This window comes from Brassica rapa, chromosome A05, assembly GCF_000309985.2.
Source record: "Brassica rapa cultivar Chiifu-401-42 chromosome A05, CAAS_Brap_v3.01, whole genome shotgun sequence".
Classification (NCBI taxonomy): Eukaryota; Viridiplantae; Streptophyta; class Magnoliopsida; order Brassicales; family Brassicaceae; genus Brassica; species Brassica rapa.
Window position 1 is genome coordinate 21685778 of NC_024799.2, and position 18584 is coordinate 21704361.

The 18584-nt window shown below is 37.1% G+C and overlaps 3 protein-coding genes across 5 annotated transcripts; 1 reads left to right on the plus strand and 2 right to left on the minus strand.

The window, feature by feature from the left end:
- The first annotated feature begins 5129 nt into the window (after positions 1–5129).
- On the plus strand, positions 5130–16409 carry LOC117133955. 3 transcript variants are annotated; one of them, XM_033291173.1, is made up of 2 exons: positions 5130–12784; positions 13031–16409. In XM_033291173.1, the coding sequence occupies exon 1, from the start codon at positions 5188–5190 to the stop codon at positions 6865–6867; it is 1680 nt and encodes a 559-aa protein (XP_033147064.1). In that variant the 5' UTR covers positions 5130–5187; the 3' UTR covers positions 6868–12784; positions 13031–16409. The 3 variants fall into 3 exon arrangements, with proteins under 3 accessions (XP_033147064.1, XP_033147063.1, XP_033147065.1); XM_033291172.1 differs by having other exon boundaries at positions 5130–11298; positions 11387–16409; XM_033291174.1 differs by having other exon boundaries at positions 5130–10794; positions 10894–16409.
- On the minus strand, positions 12300–18121 carry LOC103869806 (putative F-box/LRR-repeat protein At3g18150). Its single transcript, XM_033292705.1, has 3 exons — positions 18100–18121; positions 17356–17894; positions 12300–17108 (listed from the first exon to the last, which is right to left on the minus strand). The coding sequence occupies exons 1-3, from the start codon at positions 18119–18121 to the stop codon at positions 16869–16871; spliced, it is 801 nt and encodes a 266-aa protein (XP_033148596.1). The 3' UTR covers positions 12300–16868.
- LOC103869605 (putative F-box/LRR-repeat protein At3g18150) lies at positions 13916–15239 on the minus strand. Its single transcript, XM_033292704.1, has 2 exons — positions 14322–15239; positions 13916–14110 (listed from the first exon to the last, which is right to left on the minus strand). Exons 1-2 carry the CDS (start codon positions 15237–15239, stop codon positions 13916–13918), a joined length of 1113 nt encoding a protein of 370 aa, XP_033148595.1.
- Positions 18122–18584: the final 463 nt, after the last annotated feature.

Consider the following 18584-nt stretch of genomic DNA (forward strand, 5'->3'; position numbering starts at 1 on the left):
TGTCAACGGAAGGGAGTACGATTTGGCTTACTATCTTGCCGATGGTATTTACCCGAAATGGGCTACTTTTATTCAATCAATCCGACTCCCACAAGGTCCAAAACATTGTTTATTTGCTAAAAGACAAGAATTCGTGCGAAAAGATGTTGAGCGTGCCTTCGGAGTCCTGCAAGCTAGATTTGCAGTTGTTAGAAATCCTTCTAATTTATGGGATAAAAACAAATTAGGAAATATTATGAGAGCATGCATCATACTTCATAATATGATTGTCGAGAATGAACGAGATTCCTACCTCCGCACATTAGAATTTCAACAAGGAGAAGATGATGATCCCAGTTTTGTAGTCAGACGGACTACAAATATCCGTACTACATTGGGACTTCGAGCAGATGTTCGGGATACAGCAGGCCATCTACAATTAAAAGAAGATTTGATCGAACATATTTGGGCTAAATACAGACATTTACCAAATTTACCAAATGATATGTAATTTTTATTTTTGTATGAAATTAATAAAATGTGTGTTTGTTTTTATTAATAAAATGGGATGTAAAATGTTTGTAATATAATGTTTGTAATTTTCTATTAAAGTAATAATTTAGTTTTTTCTTATATGTGTTATTAAATTTAAAATGGAATTTTGTCTAAAAAAAATTTAAAGTTAAGGACCCAGAAAAAGTCCCACCAATAATCATCATTTTAACAAAAAGTCCTTAACAAAGTCCTAATCTAGAAATAATAATTAAATACTCTAAGGACTTATCAATTGGGACAATTGATAAGAGCAAGATTATTGCACGTCCTTGGGCTGGTCCTTAGGCTTTTTGGGCTTAAAAAAAATGAAAAATATGGGAGAAAATGAAGGACGGGCCTTGATACGGGACTTCTCATTTTGGTCCTTTACGTGCCAGCTGGCATTTTTTGAGCACGGGTGGAAGTCGTCTAGGGTTTGTCTCGACATTTGGTATCCATTTCAGCCTCTTCCTCTCCCGATTCAGTCTCGAAGGCGACAAAGAAGATTTGTCCGACGATTCCTCACCGCAAACGAGATCCTGTCGGTTAGTTCGCAAGATGAGACCGTTCTGTTGTCTCCACGGTCGACATCCTTCGATTCTCCTCCGTTTTCAAACCAAAAGGTATGCGTTCCTCTTCCATTCGAGATCCGTAGGATGTCAATTGAGATGATATGATAAGTAATCCGTTTGATTATGGTTTATTATTGTTAATCTTGTGTGTGGATTCGGTTGTCTCAGTCCATAGGTAGGAGAGTGTTATGGTTGATTTTTGGATTTATAATCTTTGATTATTAGTTCATCTGCCATTCGAAATCGGCTCAAATTTGTTATGTTTTTAGTTGCGAATTTTGTTCTCATGTACTGAATTAAGTAGCTTTAATATTTGCCTAGTCTCCGAAGTTGTGATTGTTGTGTATTAATGCTTTGATGGTGTATGCGCTGGACAAACATGAGTTGATAGGTTGTAGTTCGATTTTGTAGTAAGTATATCGCTTTTTAGTTATGTTTTGCGGTCTATTATTGCTTGTTACAGTTGCTTCTGATCACACATTGTAGTTTAGAACGAAAATTGATTGTATTGTAAATGAGAGTGTGATAGCTTTGTAGTTCAAGTACGGTATTAAGTTCTGATTGATCGTCTTTCCTCTGATATTGTTTACATTTGGTTCTTGTTCGCAGATGGCAAATCCGCATGAACCTCATTTTTTCAAGCCTCTCCTTCCCGGTTTCCACAGTGGCGTCGTAAACACACTCTCTCTATTTCTCCTCTGTATATGTTCCGATTTTGTAGTTTCGCTTAACTTTGCATTTTCTGACTTGCAGACAATACCACTTGGCTTCTTCTCACAGTATATAGAAGGGAAGACGAACCAGAAAACATGGAAACTAAGATCGGACGCTTCAGATCAAACTTGGGAAGTGATACAAGAAGGCAGGAGACTCACCGGAGGTTGGAAAGATTTCACCACATCACATGACCTTCGAATCGGTGACATTGTCATCTTCAAACACGAAGGAGACATGGTGTTTCATGTCACTCCTTTTGGTCCTAGCTGTTGTGAGATTCAGTATACACATCCTCACATCATCAAGGAAGAAGCCGACGCGGATGATGTTGCGGATGATGGTGCGGTTGATGCTGATGACAATGAGAATCACCACAAGATTAGTAAGTTTCAATAAAAGTTAACCATAATAGCTTAGCAAACTTGTGAGATGTTTTTGACGTGGAAAATTGTTTCTTACATTTCAGGCGGATCAGGGGCAATGTCTTCTTCCTCATTCGACTATTGTTTTATGGCTGAGGTCACTGCTTCAAACCTAAAAGCCGACAAACTTGTGAGTCAATTTTCATACGTATATATGGTTTGATCTGTTAGTCAAATATCGAAATGAAGTGATCTGTGTCTTTACGTTTTGTCTTTGCAGTCTCTTCCTGTGGCAGCTACGACTTGTACTGCTTTGAACAAACAATGCCAAGAGACGATACTAGTGAACAAAGAGGGAAATTCATGGACTGTGAGTTTGCGATTTAGCGAATCAGGCGGCATGTATTACATTACAAGAGGATGGAGAAAGTTCTGTCTTGATAACAGATGCGAGGTAGGAGACATATTTGTGTTCAATGTGGTTGGAGATGGAAAAACTACTCCATTGATGTGTGTATGTCCGGAAAAAAAAGAGTGTTCTGAACTACTCAGCAAACACTTGGGCAGAAAGAGTGGGAGACGTCTTTAACTTTCTTGTTCTTTCTTCTGCTTTAGCTATGTATATCGGAAAGGTTGTTTCTTTTTGCCTCAAAACTTGTTTCCTCTTTTTCAAAACTTGTTATCTTTTGCAAACTCTGACACGGTTATGTAATATTTTGTTAAACTCCAACAAGCTCTTTTTATTTTTGGGTTGCTTCATTTATAAACTTGTTTCTTCTTGTTCAATTAACTTGTATAATTTGATATAGAAACTTGAAAACAGATTAGAAACTTGTGTAGAAATTGGATTAAAAGATTTGAAATGTAATAGAAACTTGGATTAAAAGATTAGAAATGTAATAGAAACTTGAAAAAAATTGGAAAAAAATGATTATCAAACGTTTAGGTGTACGAATTCAATAAAATGTTTGTTTGTTTTATTTTACATCTTTGTTTTTTTATTTAGAACTTTCTAATTTTTTCATGTTTTCAATTTAATGTTATATGTTATATTTTAAATTTTTTCCTTTTTTATCATTAATTATTTAAATAAATAATAAGTTTATTAAGAAACATCAACAAGTCCTACCAATAATCTAATTTTTTGGGATTGTCCTTAGCTTTGGTCCTTAACCTCAAAATAACAATTAATTAATCTAAGGACCCAACAATTGGTCCTAGCAATAATGTTGCTCTCAGTAAACCCAGGAGGAGGACCTATCCACACATAACGTTCACGCTCAGGGACTCGGTTTTCGGTTCCTCCATCCTCCACTGCATTGACATGGAACCATAATTCCGCTTCCTCTAAAGCTTTTCTATTTGTCATATAAACGACGGTTACTAACTTATTCACAAGAGCTATGGTTAAAGAAACCAAAGCAATTTTTTTTATTTATATGCTCTTAAAAACTGTATTTATATGGCCTGAATATTTTTTGTGCGAACAACTCAAGGTCTTCTTCTATTGTGTTTCAATTGACTCCATGTAAAATATTAAATAAAGTACACCAATTATTAAAAAATATAAATAAAAAACAAATGTTCAATGACACTCAAAGACTTTAACCCCTATGTATTACCACTCCTCTGATGTCATCGGCTTATTGGTGGAGAGCAAAATGGTGACATTGTTGTTGTGAGGAAGTGTTTCAACCAGATCTTCAATTTTAAACTTAAGGTAAGGACGTTCATCCAACAGTACGACCAGCTTGAGTGATTTCTCTGTGTTTATAAGCACAAGTTCCACGAATGAAGCCACTTGCTTTGGTTGTACATTCCAACAAGACTTATTCCAATCGAAACCATCTTTTGATCTCCAGCATTGATCCGGGTTCAAAGTTTTTAATTTCAAGTATATGTCAACATGCTCCTCCTGTACAAACATAAATAAGATACAAAATGGTTCTTGAATATATTTGAACTCAATTATAGCTAGAAAAAGAGGTTGAAGATGAATATACCGGTATGGTGTTGTAATTCCTTCCACGTACTATTAGCTTCTCTAGATCAGGTGAGTTTTGTACACTACAAGAAATATGGCTATTGGTAGCAGTTCACGGTAGCACGAATTCTCAAACTGCTACCAAAAATGGTGTAATCCGATACCCATCTTTTTCACAGCGTTAGTTCCTCGCTAGCGATAAATTTAATACAGGAAAAAAATTAATAAAAAATACAGTAAAGTGTTGTCGCGATGCAAAAGACTTGGGTTTAGTTTTAACCTTTTCCGCCTCTCCTTCACTCTTCACATAGAAACCATCGAAGAAAAAAAATGATTGGGAAGCCCAATCTCTCCGATTTTTGATCGATCTTCGTGTCTGAACGGTGTTGTTTTCGCCGGCGGTCAGATTCCCGGTGAACCCATATTCGATTTTGTCTGTAATTCCTTTGATTTATCTGATTTCTCAGATGAATTCCTTTGATTTGTTTCAGCTTTTACAATTTCGATTTCACCGAAGATTAGGAGGAGATAAGTCAGGTTACAGAATCACGAGAAGTCAGGTGGTAATCAATTCCGTTTTGCATTTGATATCGTCATGGGCGAACACGATTGTTCCTTTCTCGACTGAAGCTTTGAGTGTTCCTTTCTCTTCTCTTTTGCTTTGCAGGTTTTAGGTTTTCATTGTTCCTTTCTCGAGTGAAGCTAGTGGAGTTGAAATCCGAAGGATCTTATTGATCAGGTGATTCTTTTTCAGCCAAATAGAAGTCGTTTCTTGTTGATCTTTTTGAATGACTGAGTTATAGTATCTGATTGAATCGTTGATTGTTTATGTGTTCCTCTGTGAATGTCATTGTGTCTGTTTGGTGTATGTTTGACATAATCTTATGGCTTTGTTTGATTTTGTTGGTCTATCGGTTAGAAACTTAGAACATAAAATGGTCGAAAAGTCATGGGTTCATCTAAACAGGTAAGGAAAAACAATATATATTATAGGAACTGAATTTTTGTGTGTGATTAAGAGTGTTGAAATTATGCTTTCATGTGTCTAAACCGAAGAGCTGATCCTGGTTATGAGAGTGGTGCGTGGGAATTTGTGAGGTGTGTTGGTGCAGATTTGCGAGAGTCTGAGTTGATCATTTGCCCATGTATTGATTGTCGCAACGTAGCTCGTCACTCAGCCAGTGTTATTGTGGATCATCTAGTAACAAGAGGAATGGATTTGAGTTACAAGATGAGGGAGGATTGGTATCACCATGGAGAAGTAATGTCAGGGACTGACAGTAGAAGCAATGGAAGTGAGAAGAGGAATGAGATTTTAGGGTTATACCAAGCAGATGCCTTTGATGATGAAGAGTTTCTTAGGCATGGTGACTTAAGTGAGGTTGCTGAAGGTGAAGATAAGGCAGAAGATGAGTTTCTTGCTAAGCTAGCCGATGCAGAAACACCTCTGTATCCAAGTTGTGCTAACCACAGCAAGCTCTCTGCAATTGTTTCACTCTTTAGGATAAAGACACAGAGTGGTTGGTCTGATAGAAGCTTCGATCTGCTGCTTGAGACTTTGCCACAGATGCTACCCGAGGATAATGTCTTGCACACGTCCTTGTACGAAGTGAAGAGGTTTTTGAGATCTTTTGATATGGGTTATGAGAAGATACACGCCTGTGTGAATGACTGCTGTCTATTCAGAAAGGAGTTTGAGAAGCTAGACAAATGTCCGAAATGCAATGCTTCAAGATGGAAGATTAACTTGCGCACAGGTGATGTGAAGAAAGGTATTCCACAGAAAGTTCTAAGGTATTTTCCCATAATCCCACGGCTGAAGAGGATGTTCAGGTCAGAGGACATGTCAAAGGACTTGAGGTGGCATTTTACTAATAAGAGCACTGATGGAAAAAGCAGACATCCGGTTGATTCTGTTACTTGGAATCAAATGAATAACAGATACCCTTCATTTGCCGCTGAAGAAAGAAATCTTCGGCTTGGGCTGTCCACAGATGGGTTCAATCCTTTCAATATGAAGAATGTGAACTACAGCTGTTGGCCTGTTTTGCTTGTCATTTACAACATGTCACCTGAAAAGTGTATGAAGGAGGAGAACATCATGTTGTCGTTGCTGATTCCTGGTCCAAGCCAACCTGGTAACAATATTGATGTGTACTTAGAACCGCTTATAGAGGATCTAAACCACCTGTGGGAAAAAGGAGAGTCAACGTATGATGCAGTCAACCACACCACTTTCACATTAAGAGCTATGCTTCTCTGGACTATTCAGGATTTTCCAGCATATGGGAATCTTGCAGGCTGCAAAGTAAAGGGAAAAATGGGTTGTCCTGTGTGTGGAAAAAACACAGACAGTATGTGGTTGAGTAACTGCAGGAAGCACGTTTATATGTCCCATCGGAAAGGTCTTCCTCCCACACATCCTTATAGAGGAAAGAAAGCATGGTTTGATGGGAAAGCAGAGCATGGGAAAAAGGGTAGAATTCTGAGTGGTCATAACATAAGCCATATACTTAGAAATTACAAGAATGATTTTGGAAATGTGAAAGTAATTGGTAGGAAGAGGAAGATTAATGAGACGGTTGGATCAGACTCCAATACGGATGATGAATCCAGTGATTCAGAGGAAGAGGAAGAAGCAGTTGATGAGGAAGAGCTATCTAGATGGAAGAAGCGGTCAATCTTTTTCAAGTTGCCTTATTGGGAAGTATGTTTCTAATCTGAAGATATATCAGTTTTTCTTAATTGTGCAGTCACCACCTTCCTTTGACACTATTATCTGTGTTTGTTTTGTCTAGGATCTACCAGTTAGACACAACTTAGACGTTATGCATGTGGAAAGAAATGTTGCTGCAAGCCTTATAGCTACATTGTTGCATTGTGGAAAATCAAAAGACGGTCTTAACGCGAGAAAAGATCTGGAACTGCTGGGTATTAGGAAGGATTTACATCCTCAACCCCGTGGGAAAAGAACATACCTTCCTCCCGCTCCTTGGTCTCTGTCCAGCAAAGAGAAGAAAGTATTCTGCAAGCGGCTATCGGACTTCAGAGGTCCGGATGGTTATTGCTCAAATATATCAAGGTGTGTGAAGTTAGAAGAATCTAAGATATCAGGATTTAAATCACATGATTACCATGTCTTGATGCAACAGCTTCTCCCAGTTGCTATTAGAGGTATTAACTGAGTCTTTAAACTTTGTAATAGTCAAGATTAAGATGTCCTGACTCTATTCTCAAATTATATTTTTGACAGGATTATTACCTAAAGGTGTTAGGATAGCTATTGGCCGCCTGTGTGCTTTCTTCCATCATCTCTGTCAGCGGGTAATCGATGTAGAGAAAATTACAGTATTGGAAACTGAAATTGTGGAAACCCTCTGCATGTTTGAGAGGTTTTTTCCTCCAAGTTTCTTCGATATAATGATGCATTTGGTAGTTCATCTAGCCAGGGAAGCTCGGTTATGTGGACCAGTTCATTTCCGATGGATGTACCCATTTGAGAGATACATGAAAGTGCTGAAAGACTTTGTAAGAAACCTTGCAAGACCAGAGGGTTGTATTGCTGAAGCGTATCTTGCAGAGGAATGTGTTAGGTTCTGCAGTCAGTTCTTGAAAAAAACAACAAGTTATGAGGAGAAACCTGATAGAAATACTGAGTTCGAGAGCAGCTCTATTCTTGAAGGTCGTCCAATATCTGCAGCCACTTGTCGTGTTCTTTCTGAGAAGGATATGAAGATTATACATCTTGCTGTGATTCAGAATATGGCAATCGTCGAACCTTATGTGGAGTAAGTCTTTCAAAGCTACTTGTTGTTTTTTTAGTTACTGTCGCTTGTGACTTTATAGCGTAGCTAATACATTGTTTGAATCCTTTTGAAGCATGCACCTACAGCATCTACAGGACACTAATGAAAAATGTAGACGTGATGCAACAACATTATGGAGACTTCATTCACAAAAATTTGCTTCTTGGTTAAAAGACCAGGTAATTTTCATAGAATGAGCAACAATTTAGTTTTCTGGTTTTGGCTATAGATATGTATTGACACTTAACATATTTTGTTATAGATACCTATTAGCTCAGAGAATCACGATGAGACACTGAAATGGCTGGCCTACGGTCCTCGTCTTAGCTCTAGGTCTTTCACTGGTTACGTAATTAATGGTCTGCGGTTTCACACGATTTCAGTTGACAGGCAAAGTCAGAACAGTGGTGTTCTATATGAGGCAACAGCTATGTGTAGATCTAGTGCAAAAGACACTTCGCAGATGGTTGATTTGGTAACATACTATGGCAGAGTGTTGGAGATTTTGCTGATCGATTACAATACCTTTTACATCCCTGTATTTCGCTGTCAGTGGGCAAATATAGGTAACGGAGTGAAGGTTGAAGATGGCTTCACACTAGTCAACCTCAACCAAAGTCAAATGGCTTTTGCAGCTGATCCATACATCCTCGCCTCACAAGCAAAGCAAGTCTTTTACTCCAGAATAGATGAGTCATCTAGTTGGTATGTAGCTATGAGAGGTCCTACAAGAAGATACCGTGAGGAAGATGCTGAAGATGGACATGCAGATGTTGGTCCTATGCCAGCAGTAGTAGCCATGGATGCTGATGACTTGGTTGATGAATCTAGAAATGCTCGAGCTGACTGTGAAGGAATATATGTTTGAAAATGGAAAAGTTGTGATTTTTTGGATGATAAATCTATAAATGTTTGGAAATGAAATTATTTAATTTTTTGATAATGGGGAGGAATCCGTGAAGCTGTTTTTTGATGAATTGTGTTTGTGTAATGAAGTTAACTATGTTTCTGATCAGTTGCTTTGAGTCTTGTTTGTTGTTGTGTTGTTTGTTGTTGATTTGTTTTGAGACTAACTAACTCTTTTATATTTCAGGTGAACTAAGATGGGGAATCGGAAGAACAAGCGTGTGAAGAAGCAAAGGACAGATGTAGAAACGGAGGAAGATGCTGAAGATCAATTCCTCGAAGATATAACAAACAGAGAAGTCTCAGATGAAATGGAGGCAGAAGAACATAATCAAATGAGGACAGAGGAGAATGAAATGGAGGAAGAAGCAGAGGACTTGGGGGAGGATAAACAGAATGAAATGGGGGAAGAAGCAGAAGCTGTTGATGCAGCTGATGATGTGCAGACTCAGACTGACACAGCTACTACATCACAGCGTAAAAGACGCCGAGGACCTACAAAGATGAAACACATTGCCAAGGATCCAACTGAAAGGCAACATGTCGACTTCACAGATATGGGGGATCCCTGTGGTCCAGGTTCTGTACTGTTATCCTCCTACTTGGGTCCCTTAGTTCGTGAACATGTTCCGGTGATCATTGATAACTGGAGACAAGTCAGTGAAGAAATCAAGACTGTGCTCTGGAAATCTATTGAGGTAATAAGAAAAAAATTTACATTTAACTACGATCCATTTTACTTGTATTTAAATGTGTCTCATTGCTGACTACAGATGAGGTTTGACATGGACGAAGACTTTAAAAGGGCTGCTGTGTTTAAGCAGATGGGATGTTTGTGGAGAGCATCCAAATCACGTCTGGTAACATCTGTTAGGAAAGCTCCAACCATTAAAGCTAGGATGAGCTTGAAACCGAACAATGTTTCTACAGCTGAATGGCGTAAATTTGTCAAAGAGAAGACCAGTCAGGCCTTTAAGGTTGTCAGCGACTCTTACAAAGAAAGAAGACAGAATCAGATTCCTCACACCTGCGGCCGTAAGGGAATGGTGAGGCTGAGAGAAGATTTGGTAAAGTCAAGCGAAGATCCATCAAAAGTGTCGAGGCTCCGAGTTTGGGTGAAATCACGAACAAAGAAGGATGGTACTCCTGTCAATGTTAATGCAGCTGAAAAGATTGTAAGTTTTCATATTGATTTTAAGAAGTTGGATCTGCTGGTTGCTGCTTTGTGATTATTGAAATTTTAATGTGTTTCCAGAGAAAGGCATCAGAGATCGAACTTGAGGGTCATGCCGATTCAACGAAAACAAATCCAAAGAACGATATGCTATCTCAGATACTGGGACCTGATCAACCTGGACGGTTGCGAGCGATGGGCAGAGGCATTAGCATGACCAAATTGAATTGTTTACAGGTTAAGGACAACTATATCGCTGCAATGGAACAAAAACAGGTCTCTCTGCAGGAACAGGTTAATGATTTACAGAAGGCTCTTCGCCGAATGAATAATCAGGGTCCTGCAACTGATGTCAGTGAAAACTCCTATAACAAGGTATGAATTTAATTAATCTGGCTTACTCTATCTATATAATTGTATAGTTGCATTTCATTGACATTGCTTGTACTTCATGTAGAGTGTAAATAATACCAGATCACTTCCCAAGTGTTATCTGGTTGACTGGGCTTCTGTCGATGAGAAAGTTGCTGAGGGACAGGTCGTTTCAGCTGAAGCTGATGAGTTAGTTAATGGGGTTCCTTTAGGGCCTCACGCTGTGAAGGTTTTGGTTGAAACTGCAATAAAACCAGACACTTTTTTATGGCGACCTGCACATAATATGTTTACTATGGAGGATGCAGTTGGCGAAATGATTGCATGGCATTCTGATCACTGTATTGTTGCAACAGCAGGTCTCATTCCAGAAGACAATGCTCCTACAGTTAAGTTTCTTCTCTCTCTGTTCCTAAGTATGATTTTCCTCTATACCTGAGTATGATTCTGAGTCATTTTTGTTCGATGTCTTTGTTGTGTTTGGCAGAGCCCTTTCACAAGTTCAGTTAACAAATGCAAGCTCATGGACTATATACAGAAGGAGGAAGTGGTTGCTTTAGGCCGATGGCAGACTAAAGAACCAAAATCATTGGTGAATGGACTTCCTCTTGGTCCTAATGCAGTAAAAGTGTTTGTCGATGAGGTACTAAACCCAACGGCATTCATATGGAGGCCTACTGTAGGAAAGACAAATATGGAGGATTTTCTGAACTGTTATGTAGCATGGCCTGCAAATTGCGTTGTGTTTGAGCCGGATATAACAGATTCTCCACGTCGTCAACAATCAGATTCTAAAGCAGTGAGTTCATCTTCTAAGAATCAGAAGTCTCCATTAACTCCACCAGCTCCTAAGAAACCATTTACTCCTGCATCTCCTCTTCGCAGATCTGAGGTACAACTATATTGTTGAATTGTTTGATTCGTTTTAGCTTTCTGTGATGCTGGAATTTTGGCTTCGTTGTTGCTTTCTGTGATTGCAGCGTAACAAATTCAAGCCAAATCAAAAAATCCAGCTGCTGGATCTGTCTGGAAACAAGGTGATCGTCGCTGAAGGACGTTGGTCTTCGAGTAATCCTGAGCATCTTGTCCACTTTCAGCCTTTGGGGCTTGGTGCTTGTAGAGTCTTTGTGGATGTTGTGAAGGTGAAAGATGCATCTGTGTGGAGGACTTCATCTGAGATTGAGTATATGGAAGATGCACTTGGAAGCACTCTTGCTTGGCCAGAGGATAAAATTATAACGGTGAGAGTTTTGTTTATTTTGTTGTTCTTTCTCACTTGGAAGCACTCTTGCATAAATGTGAACCGAAGGTTATGTCTTTCTTTTCAGGTTTGACAAAAGAGCAGAAGGAACCAGGCAACTATTTAAGTTCTTGTTGACATAAATGACTTGGTGTTTGCTGTTTCAGAACATGGCTTTTGTTTTTCAATTACTCGGTGTTTCTCTTTTTTTCATGTGTCGGATGGATTGAAATGTTTGTATGGTTTGAATGATTTACTTAAGTTAAGACTTTATGTTATTGTGTTTGATCCATTTTATCATTTCAGTTTTACAAAGGCCCAATAAGATAAATGTCCGTATCTAGTTAACAAAGAACAAATCACTATTCTCGGTTTAGGGCAAGGATAGGGGTTAGGATTCTCATGTTTTTGTTAGTGATTAGGTTTAGAGATTTCTTTTAAGGTTTATTCTAATCATAATTTTGAGGTCTTTTTAAAGAAATTATAACACACATTAAGACAAAATTATATGTTAATCACAAAATACATGATGTAGTTCCCTTTCCACATTATCTTTCTTGTGAAAGGGTTAGCATATGTAGTGTTTAGTTTGAGGGTTAGGGTATATTGGTGTAGTTAAAGTGTTTAGTGGTTTATATATTTAGAAATTGATGTCTAAAGTTAGATTTATATTTTAGAATCATGATTATATTTTTTACAAATTTTAGATAATTTTAAAAATATTTATAAATAACCAGAAACATAATTTCTCTTCTTTTTTTAATAGCCATCGATTGATATCTCAGATCAAAGGCCCATAATCCACCATCCATCAGCTATCCTCGTTCTCTCTTCCTATTGGTTGATTATTTTAAGGCAAGGATCATAATCTTGTCCGTTCGTAAATGTTAATCTAACGCTTCAGAATTGTTTTTTCTTTTATCTCCTTCCTTCTCTCTCAGAACGTACGCCCTCCGCAAACTAGGTTAGAGAGTTATCTCAAACCACCACAAATCTCTTTGTGACACCACGAGCCCACCTCGACCCACCACTAATCACTGTCTACCCATCACGATTCCATCTCAAACAACCATGATTCTCTCTTAAGCGACCACGATTTCTCTCTCTGGGTTTCCATCGAACTCATCTCTATCAAAAGGTCTGCGCCCTCTAAAGTCTAAACCCTAGATTTATTTCATCTGTATGATTATTATATATTTCTCTAATTAAAATGGTAACAACTCTTACAGATCCTTATAGATTCGAACCCTCACAGATCTGGGTTGGGAACTTCTTCAAATATCATCTTCGATTTACTATTTCTTCTTCGAATAAGTTTTCATTTTCAGTTTAGATATTCATATTCAAATATCTGTTAAAGTTCTAACTTGTGTTAATTTTACAGTCTAGAAACTCTAATGGAAGCAAGGAAGAGCATCGTATGTGCACTGCCGGCATCTGGAGTGAGACCACAACTACTCCAAAAACAAAAACCACAACAAGAAGCACTCAACAGAGAACAAGAACGAGGACAGTCCTCGGGAGGAAATGATGTGGAGGAGATAACCAGAACAGAGTTCAGAACCTCTCTTGGCTACTTGACACGCATTGAGGAACCTGAAGAAGACATCGACCCAATGTTCAGAAACTCATCTCTTTTCAGACGCCCACCACAAGCACAAGGACAGTCCTCGCGAACCAAGTCTGGGCGTCATTACTAATTGTTGTTTATGTATGTTGTTTATGTCTGTTGTTTATGTATGTGTTTTTTTGCTATATGATGAATCAATTGTCAGCACATTATAGTGCTTTTTTGCAAATTGCTAGTCTGGTTACAATTACTAAAAATTCTATTTTTTAATTTTCTTTTTTTTACAATATTTTCCAATTCTATATCCCGTAAAAAAAAACAAAATTAGTAAATCAAACCGAAAAATGTGGCAATATAGAAAATATTAGCTATTCAGTATTACCTATGAATATAAACGTCATAGCACAAGTAAAACGCTGTATTATAATATTCAATGGCACAAAAAAATTGCTATTAAATGTTCAAAAATCCAAAAAAAACTGAGTTACAAAAAGGTATTCGATGACAAAAAACAAATGTCATAACAAAATATTTTATGGCACACGAAAAGTGCCACATAAAATGTTTAAATAGCGAAAAGAGATCGCTATAAATAGGTATAATATAACACAGGACCAACGCTATAATATCTGTATATTGTTACAGCACGCTAAAAACGCTACGCTAGGGGGGGGGGGGGGTCTATTATAGCTGCGGCTATCACGGCGTTCTTCGAAACGCTATGAAAACGATATGATAGCGTTTTCCGGGTGCTATTAATACCGATATTTCTTGTAGTGGTAACAACCTTTCTATACCAGGAATAACATACTGACAGATCACTGTATCAAGAATCAATGATTTGACCTTGAGCATCGGGAAAGGAACACCACGAATCTCAGCAAGAGATAAAATCTAATAGAAAGAACCCAAAAAAAAAGATAGTAAATACTGATTAGTAACGAGCTTATGAGATAGACTTTTTCAAACGTTCTTAATCAAACCTATAGAAAACCAACTTCTAATTAATGAACATTAATCCATATCTAAAAAACAGTGACCGTGAACCCAATTGCGCTTTTGAGGCATTAGAGAATGTAATAATATGAGCCAAAAACTTTAATACCAGAATAAAGTTTCCCCCAAAGGAAAGCTTCTCTGCGTTCTGGAACTTTTCTAACATCTTTAGCGCCATGACTTGAAGAAAATCAGCCGTTAAGTGAGGGTTCATTGAGACATGACAAATGTCCAGTTTAGCTTTGGTTAAAGAAGAGACATCAACCAAAGTACATGGCAACTGAGAGTTTAACAATTTGAGACAATGGACATGTGGTGCCACAATCTGCGTTAGCCCCTGAACCCACCCGTTACGTTTTACTTCTAATGTTCTCAGAAGTAGGGATTTTCTGAGATCGAGAACCTTTAGTTCACGGATGTGATACAACGTTAAATTTTCGAGAACAGGACAACCGGACAGAATCTTGGCCATGAATTCATCAGAGAGTCTAAAACGACTCAAGGATAACTTCTGCAAGGATGTCCAAGATACCGAGCACTCGGAAACCATCGTACCGAACAAGCTTAACTTAATATTGAGTTGCTTGAAAGAAGAACTGTTGTAGAAGAAACCTGGAAGCTTATAACCTTCACAAAAAGAACTACCTAAATCCAGGAACGGCTTATACTCTTCATAATAAGGACGAGGGAAATCGAGGGACAGATTCTCAACGTTGTGTGACATGGCGCATTTGATCCACTGATCGATGTGGGGAATGTCCTCCCTCTTGGTGGCTTTGAGGAAAAAAATCTTCGTCTTGGGAGCTGTATAGTGAGTTAGGGTTTCGGTAACGGAAGCGGCAGTCAGTGAATCCACATCTAAGGTGAGAGAAGGTATATCGCACCATACATGCCTCCATCGTTTAGACAAGAGGGAAGTTTTGATGGCTACTTTGATCGGAATAAAGCAGAGTATGTGTTGGAGGATCTCATCTGGGAAATTGCTGATCAAGTCAACAGCTCCTTTGATCCTCCTGACGTCGGCCATCTTTATTTTGGGATATTATTCTTAGGGCACAGCTTTTTATAGTGTTCTCTAAAACCGTTAATATAGTAATTCTCAATCTTAGAGAACCTCATATTATCTCACAGATTTTATATTAGTATTGTAATGTAGTTTTATTAGAATACTTGATAAAGAATATTTATCACGATTCACAAGCTAACTAAAACCTAGCAATATTCACATCAGGTTTTGATATACTCTAGTCTAAAGAACGCAACTTGTATATTGCCTGAAATTTGTGTGAACAAATTAAAAGCTTCTCTTGTGTGTATTCAACAGGGCTCCATGTAAAATGTATTACTCCCTCCGTTTCAAAATAAATGATGTTTTAGGGAGTTTTTGATGTTTCAAAATAGATGATGTTTTCATATATCAATGCACTTTTTCATTTTATCAAAAACTGTGTAGCCAATGATATTTTGTAGTCTGTTTTGTGATTGGTTGAATAACTTTTAATTTATATTTTAATGATATTTTTAAGATAAAAAACAAGTTTCTTAATAGTTGTGCATAATCTTAAAACTTCATGTATTTTGAAACAGAGAGAGTATTAAATAGGGAGAATGTGTGGAATATATCCAATTAAGGTCCAAATTAGATGAATGCCTATAATTATGGATAACCCAAAAATAAATAATTTTTTGACATAGTGCAGATGAAAATACCCTCATGCTTTATAGAAAACAAGTAATTTTAGATTTATTAGCTAAATATTTACATATCAAGTAACAAACTACATACCAACTAACATATCAGCTAATAATTTCATTATCATCTAACAATCTATGTATCAAACAAATGTATCGACTAACAAATCATATATCAGTTAATGAAACTATTAACAATTAATTAGTTATCTATCAAATAGCTTCAAATCTATTTGTAACAGCTAACACTTCATGTATCGATTAAGAATCCATTAAAATCTAAATAATAGCAAATAAGTAATAAAATACCTACTAACGTATATATTATCTAAAAGTTGATTGTGAGTCGAAATTAGAAACATTGGAATTGAGGTGAGATAATAAGATTAGCATTATGGGTGTCAAAAGAATCAGAATAAAAAAATAAAGATTTGTGTTGAATTAGAAGATGATTTGAAAAATCTATACGAGAGATAAAGAGATTAGAATACATAAAAGAGAAAAGGGAGAGAGATAGAGATAAGAGTATTATAGTCATAAAAATATTAAAAAGAAACAAAGGTATATGACAAATTATATAGTCTTTTGGGTGCATTCTTACCAATTTCTCTATTAAATAAAATACACCAGTTAATAATATTATAAAAAAACAAATGTTCAGTGGCACACAAAACTTCAACCCTTGTCATGTTTCACCACTAATCTGATGTCATCGCCTTGTTGGTGGAGAACACAATGGTGACACTGCTTTTGGGAGAGAGTGCTCTTTAAAATTAAACTTAAGGTAACGTTCACCCGACAGTACGACCCTCTTATCTAATTTCTTTGATTGTAAATTCCAACAAGAATTATTCAAAGAGAAACCATCTTTTGATCTCCAGCATTGATCCGGATTCAAGGATAGTGATTTCAAATATTGGTCAAGATGCTCCTCCTGTAAAAACATACATAAGATACCAAAAGTTCAAAACACTTCTTGAATATATTTGACTAAATGATAGCAAGCAAAAGAGGTTGTATGGTAATATACCGGTATGGTGCTGCAAGTCCTTCCACGTATTATTAGCTTCTCTAAATCAGGTGAGTTTTGTAACAGCCTTTGTATACCAGGAATAACATACTGATAGATCAATGTATCAAGAATCAGTGATTTGACCTTGAGCATCGGGAAAGAAACACCACGAATCTCAACAAGAGATAAAATCTAACAGAAAGAACAAAAAAAAGATTATGAATATTGATTAGTACCGAGCTTTTGACATGTAAGACTTTTCAAACCTTCTTAGAACTATAGAAAATCAGACTAACAGAAACTATTTAATCCATATAGAAAAGGTTGACTGTGCAACCAAACTAACTTTTAGGCTCTTAACATTTAGACCAAAAAAAAAAAAAACTAACTTTTAGGCATTAGACAATGCTATTATATGAGCCCAAAAAAGTATAAATACCTTAGCAAAGTTTCCACCAAATGTAAGCTTCTCAGCGTTTTGTAACTTTTCTAGCATTTTTAGCACCATGTCTTCGAGAAAATCAGCCTTGGACTTGAAGAAAGAGGTACTTAGGGCATAGCAAACGTCCAGTTTAGCTTCGGTTAAAGAAGCGACATCAACCAAAGTACATGATGGCCGAGAGTCTAACAATCTGAGATAATGGATGTGTGGTGCCACAATCTTCGTTGGCCCCTCCGGAACCATCACGTTACGGTCTACAGCTAGTGTTTTCAGACGTAAGGATTTGCTGAGATCAAGAACCTTTAGTTTACCGCAGTGATACAACGTTAAGTTTTCGAGAACGGGACAACCGGATAGAATCCTGGCCATGGATTCATCTGAGAGACTACAACAACTCAAGGATAACTTGTGCAAAGAAGTCCAAGAGACAGTGCACTTGAAAGGAACAATCGTATGAGAATAGATGTTGAGTTGCTTGAAATAAGAACTGTTGTAGAAGAAATCTGGAAACTTATAATCTACTAATAATAGGAATCCTGATTAATTCTAAAAGTTGTGGATCTCACTTATGTTGAAAAGTTGTGTCTTTTGAAAAAGATATGTAAAGGATTGTGTATTTTCTAAAAGTTCTATATTGTAAAGTTGTGTCTTCTATAAAAATTATTTAAAAGTTGTGTCCTTTCTAAGAGATGTCAAAAACATGATTTCTAACCGGGGCCTCAAGTTCTGGTAGTAAAGGACCCTCAGCTGAGGTATCCGCCATCACGAGTTCAAGTCCCGGCCACCGGAGGATTAAAATTTGGGCATCGCCGGCGACACAGATTAGTCTCTTAGGCCTAGGAAGCCTTTGGGGAAACTGTGTATAATTCAAAAAAAAAACACGATTTCTAAAAGTCTAAATAGTTGTGTCTTTTCAAAATAATTACTTTGGAAAAGATGTGACTATTTAAATTGAAGAGTTGTGACTATTAAATGTATTTTAAAATTTATAAATAGTCTGTGACATGCATTTCTCAATGGTCAATCATGGTGAGTCATTGTTGCTTTGTACAAATCATAATAGATTTGTCAAAACGTCTGACTTCAACGGAAACCACCATAGGACCAATGCTTTAGAAAATGTTATATCATCAGAAGATGTGATACGTTCATTTATAATGAAAGAAAATCAAAGTTAACTATTGCTATTAGGATTTTGATACGGAAGCTTTGGTAACAAATTGTCC

Coding starts and splice junctions, on each gene's coding strand:
- LOC103869605 (XM_033292704.1), bottom strand. CDS start 15,239: ATGGCCGACGTCAGGAGGATCAAAGGAGCTGTTGACTTGATCAGCAAT. Junction 14,111..14,321: donor TTGGGGGAAACTTTATTCTG/GTATTAAAGTTT, acceptor TCTTTCTATTAG/ATTTTATCTCTTGCTGAGAT.
- LOC117133955 (XM_033291173.1), top strand. CDS start 5,188: ATGTGTCTAAACCGAAGAGCTGATCCTGGTTATGAGAGTGGTGCGTGG.
- LOC103869806 (XM_033292705.1), bottom strand. CDS start 18,121: ATGGCGGATACCTCAGCTGAGG. Junction 17,895..18,099: donor GGCGGATACCTCAGCTGAGG/GTCCTTTACTAC, acceptor AGAATTAATCAG/GATTCCTATTATTAGTAGAT. Junction 17,109..17,355: donor TTGGTGGAAACTTTGCTAAG/GTATTTATACTT, acceptor TCTTTCTGTTAG/ATTTTATCTCTTGTTGAGAT.